This window comes from Strigops habroptila, chromosome 22, assembly GCF_004027225.2.
Source record: "Strigops habroptila isolate Jane chromosome 22, bStrHab1.2.pri, whole genome shotgun sequence".
In the NCBI taxonomy this organism is placed as follows: Eukaryota; Metazoa; Chordata; class Aves; order Psittaciformes; family Psittacidae; genus Strigops; species Strigops habroptila.
Window position 1 is genome coordinate 2629722 of NC_044298.2, and position 13826 is coordinate 2643547.

Here is a 13826-nt window from a genome sequence, read left to right on the forward strand (position 1 = left end):
CACCGAGCTCTTTGACAGCCACTGATGTTGTCTACCTGGACTTGTGTAAGGCATTTGGCACTGGCCTGCACAGCATCCTCATCTCTAAACTGGAGAGGCCTGGATCTGACATACGGAGCACTCAGTGTAAAAGGAATTGGCTGGATGGTTGCACTCAGAGAATTGTGGTCAACGGCTCAATGGCCAAGTGGAGACCAGTGAGGACTGGTGTCCCTCAGGGCTCAGTGTTGGGACCGTTCCTGTTCAGCATCTCTGTCAGTGACATGGACACGGGGATCGGGCACCCTCAGTACTTCTGTGGTGCTGTCACACACTGGATGGGATCCAGAGGGACCTGGCCACGCTGGAGAGGTGGGACCATGAGAACCCCATGGGGTTCAATAAGGCCAAGTGCAAGGCCCTGCCCCTGGGTTGGGGCAATCCCAGCACAGACACAGGCTGGGGGAGACGGGATGGAGCAGCCTGAGGAGAAGGACTCAGCTTTGGAGCCAGGCTGGGAGAGCTGGGCTGGGGCAGCTGGAGAAGAGAAGGCTCCTGAAGGGGAGACCTTAGAGCAGCTCCAGTGCCTAAAGGGGCTCCAGGAAACCTGGAGAGGGGCTTTGGACAAAGGATGGAGGCACAGGCCAAGGGGAATGGCTTTAACCTGCCAGAGGGGAGACTGAGATGAGCTCTGAGGCAGAAGCTCTTCCCTGTGAGGCTGGTGGGACACATGGCAGAGGGTTGGGGCTGGATGAGCTCTTCCCTCGTGCTACTCTTTATTTAAGGCTTCAGTGCTGGAAGATGCCGATTTCCAGCAGGACCGTGCCCATTATGCACAAACTTCCTTAATTCCAGGAGCACTTTGCCAGGCTGGAAGTGTTGGCCCCTCCTCGACAGGCAATTCCAAATATTTATATTTTATATTTTATTTATATTATATTCTTTCAACTTTCAGACACAAAGAGCTGGAGCTGTTTGGTAACAAGGAAAAAACCCCACATGGGAATCTCTGCTGGTCCTTTCCCTTTGTGTAAACTCAACGGAGAAGATATTTCCTGTTTTAGGAGCAAACAGCAAGAGTTCAGCCATTCCCTTTCTCTGGTTACTTGAGAAGGGGTTAAAAATGGGCTCAAAAAGACCAAATCTTGCCAATTTGGTGCCATATTTGGTGCTGAAGTTGCATTTTTAGGGGGTCTCGGATGTAAGGTCGATGCCACTTGAACACTGCCAGGGATGGGGCAGCCACAGCTTCTCTGGGCACCCTGTGCCAGCGCCTCAGCACCCTCACGGGGAAGAGCTTCTGCCTAAAAGCTCATCTCAATCTCCCTCTGGCAGGTTAAAGCCATTCCCCTTGGCCTGTCCCTCCATCCCTTGTCCAAAGCCCCTCTCCAGGTTTCCTGGAGCCCCTTTAGGCACTGGGGCTGCTCTCAGGGCTCGTACCCCCGTGCAAAGAGCCCCCCCCACGTGTAACCGGTCCCGCCACTTCCACCCGCCCCGCGCGTGACGTCACCGCCGCCACCACGTGCGAAAGGCGCGCGCGCCCCGGCTCTCCACGGTCCCTCCCGCGCGCGAGCGCGCGCGCGCCGATGCAGCCCGAAGCCCCGCCCCGCGCCCGACGGACAGGGCGGCCAGCCAATCGCGTGACGCCCCCCGCGGCGCCGCGCAGCCAATGAGAGGGAAAGGATCGCGGAGGAAGCCCCACCCTGGGGCGGGGCCTCGCCGGCGGCAGGGGGCGCCATGCGCCATGTCATGGAGGCTCAGTGCGCCGGCGGCCATTGAGGCGCTCGCAGCGGCGGCCGGAGCGCGGCGTTCCCCGGCGGCCACCCCCCGCCCGCCCCCGGCGCTCCCGTCCCGGCTCCCGGCGCTCCCCCCGCGCCGGCGGCAGTGACCTCGCGGCCGGTGCCCCCCGCCGCGCCCAAGCCTCCCTTCCCTCGCTACCGCAGCGCCGCGGGATGGGGGGGGCCATGGAGATGAAGAAGCGCATCAACCTGGAGTTGCGGAACCGGGCCCCCGAGAAGGTGAGCGGCGGCCGGAGCGCTGCCGGCCCCACGCGGGACCGCACCGCCACCGCCGCCACCCACCGCCTCCGGCCGTGCGGGCCCGGCCCGGCGCCGAATCTGGGTCAGCCGTGGCGCAGGAGCCCCGCGGGGCGCGGGCGGCGCTTCCGGGCAGCGGCCCCGGGGCGGCGGGGACCCGGCACCCGCGTCCCCTCGGCCCGAAGTTTGGCCGCGGGATGTGGGGGGTACCGAGGACGTGGGGGGGGGGGGGTCGCGGGCGGGCCCCCAAGTTCCGCCCGCCGGTAATTCCCTCCCGGGTCCAAGTTGGGAGCGCGGCCGCGGTAAACAGGTCACGGCCCTTCCCTCGGCCTCGGGCTTAATTCTGTGTAATTAATAGGGCTTCCTTCCCCCCAGCCTTCCTCCCCGCCGTGCGCTGCGTGGCGCGGCCGGCTCCGTCCCGCTCCTCCCGGCCGCCGCCCCGCGGGGTACAACCGGGGGGTCCCCCCTAATCCCACCCCCCCCCCCCGCCGCCAACTTCACGTTTCCTTGGGGAAATCAATGTGGAAATGCGGGAGCTGCCCCTTGCAGACCCCGCGGGGCCCCGGCACATGGGTTTGCATCGTGGTCGGTAAGAGAAAGCAGCGCCCGGTTCGCCCCAGGAGTAAAGTCCGGATACGTCGCAGTCGCCGCGTGGGATTTGGCGGGGGGGAAAGTGTCTCAAAGTCCTGATTTCAGCCAGGTTTATCGGTGGCAGGTACGTGGAGAGGCTGCCATGTGCTGTGAGGGCGTGTGAAGCCCTCTCCCCTCCCTGCCTGAAACTTTGTGCTTGTCTGGAGTAACGCTGCTTCGATAGGAAAAGGGAATAAACCGGGAGTGAGAGTTGCGCTGGAGCTGGCAGCGTGCGCCCCGCGGAGGCTTCTGCAGCCTTCAGATGCTGGTGTTTAAGGGGAAAGGAAGAGTCACCTTGTTCCTGTCCTTCCTGAGGAGTGGAGTGTGCCTCTCGCTGTAGGGGATGCAGTTTGAAAGGAATCGCTGCTCCTTGTCACCGCTTCCGAGGGGGTGACCCGCATGGAGCTGCGAGGGGCTCTGGCACGAGGGAATGACTGAGTTGGGTTTAACTAACCCCAGAACTCCCTGGGTCAGTGATGTGGAGCCAGGTTTAGGAAAGGAATTGAATGGGTTTATAGGTTTGAATGTGCACAGTTAAATGACACGAGTTTAGAAGCAGTTCCATGGTATGCAAAGGACCCCTCAGGCACTATCGGAAGCTCTAAAAGTGTTTTTCTCCATGAATTTTTAGGTTAGATGGTGGGGTTTGGAGCATTTGGACTCCCAGGCCATGGCAGTGTTATCAGAAGCTACACAAGTGTCTTTCTCCATGAATTTTGGGGTTAGATGGTGGCTTTTGGAGCATTTGCAGCATCCTCAGAGAAAGGGAAACTTGCATTTGGTACCTAGGTGGGTGTTGGTGATTTTGGAGCGTGAGTCTAGTCTAAATTTAAACCCAGCATCAAACTGATTGATCTTCAGCAGTCCCGAGTCGTGGTTTAGATGAAGCACGTGGGGTTTTTGATGCTCATCAAGCTGATGCCTGTTGCTGTCCTGTTGGAAGGTGACGGAGTTGGTGCTCGATAACTGCAGATCCAGCAACGGCGAAATCGAAGGGCTGAATGATTCCTTCAAAGAACTGGAGTTCCTGAGCATGGCCAACGTGGAGCTGACGTCGCTGGCCAAGCTGCCCACGTTGAGTAAGCTCCGGAAGGTACGTACCTTGTGGTGGTGATGGCAACAGGCTTGTGAGGTGAGGCTGTGAAGATCTCAAATGGTTTTGGGTATCTCCGGTTTGTTATGGCTGAGTTGGGCTTGGTCAAGGACTCTTGGTGCTCATCTGTGACGTCTTGTGAAGGCTGGCCATGTCCTGCTCAGCTCTGTGGGTTGGTTGAGGTGCTTGGATTGCCTGGCTGGTGGCAGAACAAAGGCTCGCAGTGAATTCTGCGTTCTGCTAACTGAAAATTGAGGTTTCCAAACCCAGGAGATTTATAATTCTCAAAGTAGGCTTCAAGGAACTTCTTGACAGCCAGAGAGAGCTTGTGAACGTGTGGGACTCTTCAAAAGCCATCAGCTTGGTGATGAAAATGTTAAGTTAAAGGGAGAACGGTGAAAAATGACACAGTCTGACCCTAATGGTAAGAAATGGGCCATTTAATGACTCCATTTGTTCTGTGTAACAGTTGGAGTTGAGCGACAACGTCATTTCAGGAGGCCTGGAGGTCCTTGCAGAAAGGTGTCCGAATCTCACATATCTAAACCTAAGTGGCAACAAAATCAAAGATCTTGGCACTGTGGAAGCTCTTGTAAGTATGAAGTGAGAGGAAAACTTAATAAATGTGGGGGGTTATCAGGAATAAAGCCCATTCGAGTTATTCCAGCTCAGGAATAGGCACTGTGGTGGTTTGGGTTTGGTGTTTCCGTTGGTCCTGACTCAGTTAACTCACTGCCGTGGTTGTTAGAGACAGTAACCGTACAATTCCTTCTGCATTAGCAGTGGGATCATGTCCCAGAATGGAGATTTTTGAGCTTCTGGGGTTTTTTGGGAAGGAAAGCACCCAACTTATGTCCTGCTGATCCTCCTGTGTTCGTGAAGGTGTAGTCTGGCTCATAAGCAGCTGCCTGGTGCGGAAGGTCTGGGAGGTGGCACGAATCCCCATCACTTGTCTACACTTGATTGTTCAGAAAGCAGACTCCACAGTGTAGTTCCAAATCCTCCCAAGTGCCTCTTGCTCCTTACAATGCGACTCAATTAGTCAAAGGCTTTACAAGAGGTTTACAAGAGAGTTCAGTTTTGCCCTCGATCACCTGAACAAAACCAGGCTGCACGAACCAAAACCAACCCCAAAGATGTGTTCTGGGATGTGCTGCTGGAAGGATGTGCTGGCCGTGCTACAGGCAGGCCCTGGAGGCCATCTCCAAAAGCACTTCCACTGCACACAGCCTTTTGAACTGAACTTTGTATTTAATGGGGAGCAAAATACTGAAGAGAAAAGGGCTGGGGACGGTGGACTCCATTTGGGCTGTGAGTGTGCTGTCACTTGAAGCACCACGTGGTTGTCTCAGGAAGAAAGGGAGGAAAAAGAAACCCTTTTTGTGTGTTTTCAGCAAAACCTTAAGAACTTGAAGAGCCTTGACCTGTTCAACTGTGAGATCACAAACCTCGAGGACTACAGAGACAGCATCTTTGAGCTGCTTCAGCAAATCACGTACCTGGATGGGTTTGATCAGGAAGACAACGAGGCCCCGGACTCGGAAGATGATGATGATGAGGGTAACGTCCCAAAATAAAGCGTGGCCAGAAACAGTGTGCTGTGCTAGAGGTGTCAGTGTGAACGCAGCCTGGGGTGGAGCAGCTTCTTGAAGGCACAATGCTGCACTCTTATCTTTGAAGCCCAGGCTTCTAGAACTTGTTTGGTGCTAACGCACTGATGGAGAAGGAGAGCTCCTGTCAGAGGGTTTGGGTGCTCTTGCAGGAGCCTTCTGAGGTTAAAGAAATGGGACTAAAGATTCTGTTAGATAAAATAGTCTCAAAACCACAGAATCCCAGACTCGTTTGGGTTGGGAGGGAGCTTAAAGCTCCTCCAGCTCCAACCCCTGCCCCGGGCAGGGACACCTTCCACTAGAGCAGGTTGCTCCAAGCCCCTGTGTCCAACCTGGCCTTGAACACTGCCAGGGATGGGGCAGCCACAGCTTCTCTGGGCACCCTGTGCCAGCACCTCAGCACCCTCACAGGGAAGAGCTTCTGCCTAAGAGCTCATCTCAGTCTCCCCTCTGGCAGGTTAAAGCCATTCCCCTTGTCCTGTCCCTGCATCCCTTGTCCAAAGCCCCTCTCCAGGTTTCCTGGAGCCCCTTTAGGCACTGGAGCTGCTCTAAGGTCTCCCCTTAAGGAGCCTTCTCTTCTCCAGGCTGCCCCAGCCCAGCTCTCTCAGCCTGTCTTTTGTGTGAAAAATGCTCTTTTTACTGGCTTTTGTAACAGCTTCAGTCCTAGGCTCAAGTATTATCCCCTTTTTCCATTCAAACATGTACATGGTGCTTTTGATCTGATCCCTGGAGTCCCGACTGAGGCTGTTCCTCCTTTTTTCCTGTAGTTACCCAATTGCAAATGAAACCTGTAGGTACAGGTCTGTCAGTGTGTGGCTACAAACTTCAAGTGTGTCATAGCAGCCTCTGACTGAGGTTTCTCAGTGTTTGCACCTTAAATGGTGACCTGGGAGCTGCCACTGCAGGGTCCTGGCTCCAAGGGCTTGTTGCGAGCACTTGGCCACCTCCACATTTGGAAGCCCGTGTTAAAAAGAGCTCCAGGAAAGCCAAAGAGTTGATAGTTGGAATGTGAAATCCATGTGGTATGTGCAAATAGAGGAATAGGTTATTAACCTGAAGTGTTAAATCATCTTGTCATTTGCTTAACTGAAACAGGGAAAGTGATTATGTGCTCCAGACAGAGGAATGAGATGAGCTGAGAGAGCAGCTCTCTGGACCTGGAGGTGTTTCAGAGTTATAGTAAGGGATTAAATAAAACACATGGAATATGTTCAGCTGGTTTTGCCTTTAAATATTTTGGGGTTTGATTCTGTCAGAAGCCTCCCCTCCACTGACCACATTTCCAGCTCTCTCGCAGGAGTTTGCATATGCAGCTGCTTCAGGCATCGGGAATGTTGCCTGCAGCTTGTGATGTAAAACCATTGGGAGCCTTTCTTGAGGGAAAAGGCTGATAAAGATTAACTTGATGAAAATCAGGCTTGTTTCCCACAATTACACCCAAATCCTTCTGGGAGAAAAAGGGTTCAACTGGTTGGAGCTGGTGTACACAACCCAACGTAATGTGGGGTGAATGAAACTGCACTTGCAGCATAAGCGTATCCTTCATTTCAGACGGAGATGAGGATGATGATGATGAAGGGGAGGATGAAGCTGGTCCTCCAGGAGAATATGAAGAGGAAGATGATGAAGATGATGGAGGCTCCGATCTGGGGGAAGGTGAAGAGGAGGAGGAAGTTGGTCTTTCGTACCTGATGAAAGAAGAGATTCAGGTAAAGGTTGTAAATTCTGCCAGCTCCAAGAAACAAAGAGAAGCTGCCTGCAGGCTTCTGAGGTTACTTGGAGGTGTAGACACAGAGTATAGGAAGACAAGGTAGTAGCAACAAGTTACCAGTACTTCAAGTAAAATGAAATGAAGGAAAAGCCTGTGGGGGTTTTGCTGTAATAAATAGGGTTTGTACCTTGCACTCACATGGAAATGTTCTTAGTGGTGGTGTGAAGAGCTGTGGAAAATGGCCCACGGGATCTTTTCAGGTCAGAAACCCTCCGTGGCCGTGATTTCATTGCAGTTACTTTTGATAGGAGTTTACTCCTCATCGGCTGCATTTCACAGGGATGCACTGAAAATCTGGTGCTAAACTCTTTTGGCTTAAAACTCTTCCTTGTAACCAGCACTGGCAGGATTGGATCTTGGCTGGAACTTCAGTTCTGCCTTGCTCTGAAGAGGTAACAGCCATGGCACAAGTCAGGAAGCTAAAACTAAAGAAATCTGCTTCAAAGACAGGAGCTGAGAGGTGGTTTTTGGAAAATGAACAATACGTGACCAGGAAGAAGATCAGGAATGAATTGTTTCTGGGCATTGCTACAGGAATACGTTATGTGAAGTTTGGAGAGTTCTATCCTGGAAGGTTTTCCCTGTACTTCCAGAAATGAGGCAAGGAATGAATTAAATGGCGCTGAACGAATCCAGAGGGGGTTTAATTCCCATGTTCTAAGGGCAGACGTTGGATGGGGCTCTCTGATGTCTCCACATTTTTACTCCTTACATTACCCTGTGTCTACAACATAGTGGCTATAAAGGTAAAAGCTCAGCGTGACTTCCCGGCTCGGCTGGGGCAGGAGGGCAGAGATCCTGCACCGTTGTTTAATGTTCTGGGGCTGCTGTTGACATTTCTCAGCTATCAGCTTCGGAGAGGAAAAACCCCAAACCCCAACAACATGATTCACAGTAACTCAGTGAAGATAGGAACTGTTCTGCTGCCTCCTCTTTCTCCTCCTTTAGTGGCAGTGGGTTAAAAGGCTGTTTGTAATGACTGTTTGCAAGAACTTGCTCTTGAGCTGGCCTAAGGCAGTGATAAGGGGGAAAAACAAAGGAATACGGGGTGATGAGAAGCACTGGAGTCAGTTTGGCTCCTGTCCTTGTGCAGATGGCCAGCACCAAAACAGTAAAGGTGGAATGTGACCTCTGAACAGAGTGGGATTTCCTGGATTTCTGCTCGGCATCAGGGAGCAGAAGTTTGGACGGGCCTTGGAGCAACCCGCTCTAGGGGAAGGTGGTTGGAACTGGAGGAGTTTTAAGGTCTCTTCCAACCCAACCCATTCCAGGATTCCATGATAAGTGCAGAAGCCAAACTTGAAACAAAAATCCTAACAATGTTTCCCAATTTTTGTGAAGGATGAAGATGATGACGATGACTACGTTGAAGAAGGAGGCGATGAGGAGGAGGAAGGTAAGTGCTCAACTTGTGACTAAACCAATTCTTTATAGTCCTGTAACTTTGCAAGGTTGGGGTGTGCGCTTCAGTGGCATCACTCCCTGTTTGCTGGGCTGGTTCTGGAGGTGTGGGGAGTATTTCAGGACTGGTTTAAGCAGGAGCTCGAGTGGGTATTAGAAAGGCAGTGCAGTATTTGATACTTGTGTCTGTCTGCTTGTAAAGTAAAACTAAGGAAGAAATGAGAGTTTTCTCTTGAAGCTCCAAGTGGCTTCTCCAGTAAATCCTTCTGGTGTCCTGGCAGCTCCCCAGAGTCACCCTTGACCCAAGCTCCCATCTAACGGCTTAGCCAGTGACTCTCATTGTACTTTTGTTCTGTCTCCTCTTTTTATCAGTGGATCCAAGTTCTTCATTTCAGAAATGACTCTTTTGATGTCAGACACGTGCATAATAGGCAAATCTTGTAAACCAGAAATGCCCATGTGGGTGGTTTGTCCTGCTTTAAGAAGGTGCAGCCTTTCAGAAGGACCTGCAGGAAGTTAAGCAGGACCAGCACATCACCCATCCTCTGTTTGAGGTTTCCCAGCCTCCTGAGCTCTGAGTAGTAAGATTAAGACACCAGATCAGAGTCCCTGCTAGTACCAGGGGGTGAAACCTTTAAGAAAGGTTAATCTTAAAACAAACCAGCTTTCCCTTGTCCTTTTCTTGCTATAAGGCTCTCCCAGAACTTCACGTTTCTAATGGTCAGGCATTCTGTCCTGATCTCCAACAGTTTTGTGCTAACCCTGAAGCCTGGTTCCATCTCAGTGCAAACCACAGGTGAATTCTAGTCTCCTCCAGCTCAGTCCTCATCTCGTCTGTGCACTTGGCTCAGCAGAACCACTTCTGGGGTTGAAAAAAAGCTGAGATTTGCAAGTAATCCTTTCCTTTTCCCAAATGCAGCCTTTCAATCTCTTTAAGACCATGAAGCAGGAGGGCAGGATGGCTGCTGAGGCAGGAAATGACTGCTGGAGATGTGTCAGCATTGCATTTCATGGTTTCACCACAAGAGCGCACAGTCCACTGACCAGCTTAAGGCTGTTGCTGAGAACAAGCTCAATAGATGTTTCTGTGAGGTGCTGGTATCAGTTTATGTTGGCTGGAGCATGGTTCACTTGGGATCAGTAGAAACTGCTGGGGCTTGGGCAGGGGGCAGGCAACTGCTGCAAATGAAAGGTAGGGAGGTAGAAAAACATCATTTTAGGTCTCTAATATATGTTAACAGAACAATTCTTACATATATATATGTAGACTTCATATCAATAATTCCTGCATGGAACAGCCCAGGCTTAGCTTGAACTTAGCTTAAATCAGCCTGTATGATTGAAGTTGCTTAAACTGCTCTTTTTTGGGGTGCTGTCACAGGGGTGAGTGTGGTAACTACCAACAAACAGGGATGGGTTTCAATTCCCTCTTCAAAAAGAGCAAAGTTCCCTTTTGGAGCATAACAAGATGTGTGCATCCCTCTTTCCTTAGCAGAGGGTGTGCGAGGGGAGAAGAGGAAACGAGACCCTGAAGATGAAGGCGAGGAAGAGGAGGATTAACTTGTTCTAGACACCAGTAGGACCAGCCTCTTCGGTTCCAGAACACGCAATAGTGATTATGCAGATCTGTATGTCTCCATGTACCATAGATGTCCCTCCAGAAGATAATACGTTAACTTTTTATAGGAGAAGTGTGGTTTTACTATTCTTGCCCTTTTTATCATTCCAAATAAGATATAATAGCCTGGTAGTGAACCTATACGTAGAAAACAATTTTCAGCCCTATAATCACTGAAGCCATTGTCAAGTTTTTTTTTCCTCCCCCTCCTCCCCAAACTTTTCTTTGTAGCTCTTTGGTTTCTACAAGCTTGCGGTGTTGGTCATCATTAGCCCAGATGAAAACACCCATTTCACATGGGTTTAACCTCGTGTGGTTTTCCTCCTTTAAAGTTTTTATACTGAAAAAGCTAAAAGCTAAAACTCAAACCCACTTATTGCAGCCTCTTTTAAACGAGGAGCTGAGTGCAGCCTCAGTTTCCCAGGGATTCTGTTTCAAGTAGACAACTGGATTACACCTTTATTTCTGCTTTTTAAAAGGGGACTCCTGGAATAGGTTTTGAAGTCTTCTGTCCATTTTGTGTATTATATTCTAAAGCCTAAGTGGGTTTCAGAAGATCTTCTTGCTTCTCTGCTTGTTCAGAGGGTCAGCGTTTGCTGGAGTATCCAACCTTCAAGAGCAAACAAAGGGTTGTAATCCATCCATTTGCTCCAGAACAGCCATTGCAGGTATTAACAAAAGCAAATGATCTGGAGTTTGGAATCGTTTCAGTAGAAGCCTGTGTTAAACTTCCACTCACTTTGCTCTTGCATTGTCATTTTGGGAATTCTGCAACGGTGTTTGGCTATCAAATAGATGCATTTCTCATGCAGATGTTAACGGGTAACTCCTTGGAGCGCATTTTCTTCAAGCACCCCCCCCTTTTATAGAGTCATTGAAGGGGGAAAGATGAACATGAGTTAGTCTTTCTTCCCAGGTCACCTTTGAAACCTTTCACATCTGGTTGTAGGTCAGCCATCCGAGTCCATGTATAATACTAGTTCATAGTTTAGGGTTTTTTATCTTGAAGGGCTGCAGAAAGCTGGTTGGTTGCACGCAGTCGGTGGGGAGTACAGGAGACATGCAGACAAGGGGTGTTTCTTCTCTAGCAGCCTGATTGCAACCACCAGGTCTGACTAATTCTGTCCCAATTCTGTGACAACCCCAAGCTTGATGTTTTCTCTTCGAGCCACCACCCAAGTTCAGCCGTGACGGCGTTCCTCTTTCAGTTGGGATTTGGATTGAAACCAGTAGGCTTGAGATGAAACTAATTCCCATTGTTCCATGTAGGTACTGAACCAAATATCACACACAGCTTTATTCAAGAGACTTATTTTTGTATCTGTCTTGGCCGACAGTAGCTGCCGTTAACCTGGGGGAGACACGAGGGTGGGGAAGAGGGAGATTCCCTGGAGCTAACGCAGTCCCTCACCCGTACGTCACCTGTGAGTATTTGATAGGTATTTTACACACTTCCAACTCTTCAATCAAGTCTAGCTACTGCAGGGTTGAAGTTCTGCAAAGCCCCGTTTCTTGTGTGCGTGGTTTTCCCCCTCCCCAAATAGAGCCTTAAGTCCTAGTTCCTTGTGTAGCTGTTGAAGGCAGCGTCCGAGCAGAGCGAGTCGGGTGGAAGCGAAGTGACTCAACGGGGTTTGCGGTTCTTGTAAAGACACTAGTGGTAAAACGATGTTTGCAACCACAATCTTCAGTTCCTGTGTTTGTGTGTGAATACTGAATGAGTAGAACCCGTAGGTAAGTGCACATCCTATCTTGTCGTGGAGGCTCTGTGTTCAAGGCAGTTGCTTTGTGCTCAGCTTTGGGATAGAAAAGTGCGTTTTCCCATCTTTTTTTGCTTATAGTTTGTTTTTTTAAGTCTCAGTGGATGATTGAAATCTATTATTTATAAGTGTGTACTTCAAAGTACCTCGTTGTCAGGGTTCTCCTTAACTGTCTTACTGATGCATAGCAAATTAGTTTTAAATGGGGACAAAAAAGAAGGCTATTTTGATGGCTTGATAGTATTTGAATCCTGGTCTTGTGTGTCCAATTCTGATGTTGGATGAGCTCATAAACCAGCTAAACTCAGACCTTCCCTGAGCTAAGGCAGACTTACCACTTCCTAACCCCAGCGCGCATCAGCCACCACGTCTGAAGAGCCTCTCCTCGCACAGGACTTGTCTTTCCCTCGGCGTTCCCATCGACGGACCGTTTCCTACTCGTCAGCTTGGCATGCAGCGAAAGCAGCGTTTTATAGAACTGAAGCAATGCAGAGCCTCCAGATTTAACTTTTGAAACTTTTTTGCTTGGTGGGTGGTCTTTTCATGCAAATATGTCAGGGTGGGTTTTATATTTTGTAGAGGTTTTTGTCCTATTTTAATGCTCTTTGTATGGCAGTATGTATATAGTGTGTTTCGGTTCCTTATCAGACTTCTTTCCTGAAAACTTTGGAGTAACTGATTTTGTGCAACTGTGTTTTGAATAAAGCCATGACAGTGTTAAATTAAAGAGAAAATACAACCCTGCAGCACTCCTCTGAGACTTTTTAGTTGTAACAAAACCACGTTTCCTCCACCCCCCCCCCCGTGTGCTGTAAATTTTAAATTAAAAAGTTTTCAAACCGAATTATTTCAAATAAATCCAGACTCTTGTATTGGATTCCTTCTTCTCAGGGAGAATGTGGCACTGTGAAGGAGATAAGAGGTTAATTCTTTCCTGTTAGCTTTGCTTTAGTGGGGAGACCTGTGGCATTGTCCTTTCTGGGACTTGATGGTGCTGTGACAGTGACTTAAGATCAGTGTTTTAAAGAAAGCAACCCAAACTGCTTTGTTGGTGCAGCTTTGTCTGTGCAGCCAGGCACAGAACTGGTTTCATTCTGGGATTAGTCCAGCATTCTTGGCACAACTCCTCTTGGAAGCACTTGAGAAAGCTGGTGACAAAACAGGCTTTTCTTCCAGGCGATGAGCTCAGAAATGGGTGATGGTTTCCTGGGATTCTTTCTCATTTAACTATGGGGATGAATCGCCTTTAACTCTCTGTTCAATCCCTTATTAGAGACGGAACGGGAGCTTTGGGGCTCGGTTTTAAGTGTACCTTAGGGGAACAGTGGTGGGTTTGTGTTGAGTTAAACGGGGCTGTGGCACTCTGGTGCGCTCATGGGGCTCAGGCGGTGCCGTGCGAGCACGGCTCCCGCCTGAGCCAGCGCCCCCGGGCTGGCGGCTCCTCCCGCGCTCCAGCTGCTGGAGCGGCGAGTCGTGACCCGCCACCAACCACCTTCCCCTGCTTTAAACACGCCCCTGCTCGGGTCACCCGGAGCCGAGCCGCGCCCGAAGGCGGTGACAGGGGCCGGCAGCGCCCGGGCGCGGAGGCTCCGCTGCCCTCCATTTTGTCGCAGGGAGGGGAAGCCCTGCGGCCATGCGGCTTCCTCCTCCTCCTCCAGCCGGACCTTTTGTCTCGCCGCCCCTCATCGCCCCGTCCCGCCGCTCCCCGGCCCCTTCCCGCCCCTTCCCTCCTCAGGGCTGGGGTGGGGGGGAACCTGCCGCCTCATGCGGCGCCCCCGAGCGCGGGAACCCGCCAGCCACGGGGTCCCCCGGCCCCGGGCAGCAGGGGCCGAGCCGCAGCCGCGCCGCTGATTGGCTGAGATTTGCCGCAGTTCCGCCCCCCCCCCGGCCGAGGCCCCGCCCCTCCGCGGCTCCGCAGCGCGGGGGGCCGG

The 13826-nt window shown here is 51.1% G+C and overlaps 1 protein-coding gene across 2 annotated transcripts; it reads left to right on the forward strand.

Annotated features, from left to right (window-relative positions):
• Positions 1-1685: 1685 nt before the first annotated feature.
• Positions 1686-12753, forward strand: ANP32E (acidic nuclear phosphoprotein 32 family member E). 2 transcript variants are annotated; one of them, XM_030474039.1, is made up of 7 exons: positions 1686-1997; positions 3589-3738; positions 4208-4330; positions 5133-5298; positions 6900-7057; positions 8461-8515; positions 10016-12753. In XM_030474039.1, the coding sequence occupies exons 1-7, from the start codon at positions 1932-1934 to the stop codon at positions 10078-10080; spliced, it is 783 nt and encodes a 260-aa protein (XP_030329899.1). In that variant the 5' UTR covers positions 1686-1931; the 3' UTR covers positions 10081-12753. The 2 variants fall into 2 exon arrangements, with proteins under 2 accessions (XP_030329899.1, XP_030329898.1); XM_030474038.1 differs by having other exon boundaries at positions 1691-1997; positions 10013-12753.
• Positions 12754-13826: the final 1073 nt, after the last annotated feature.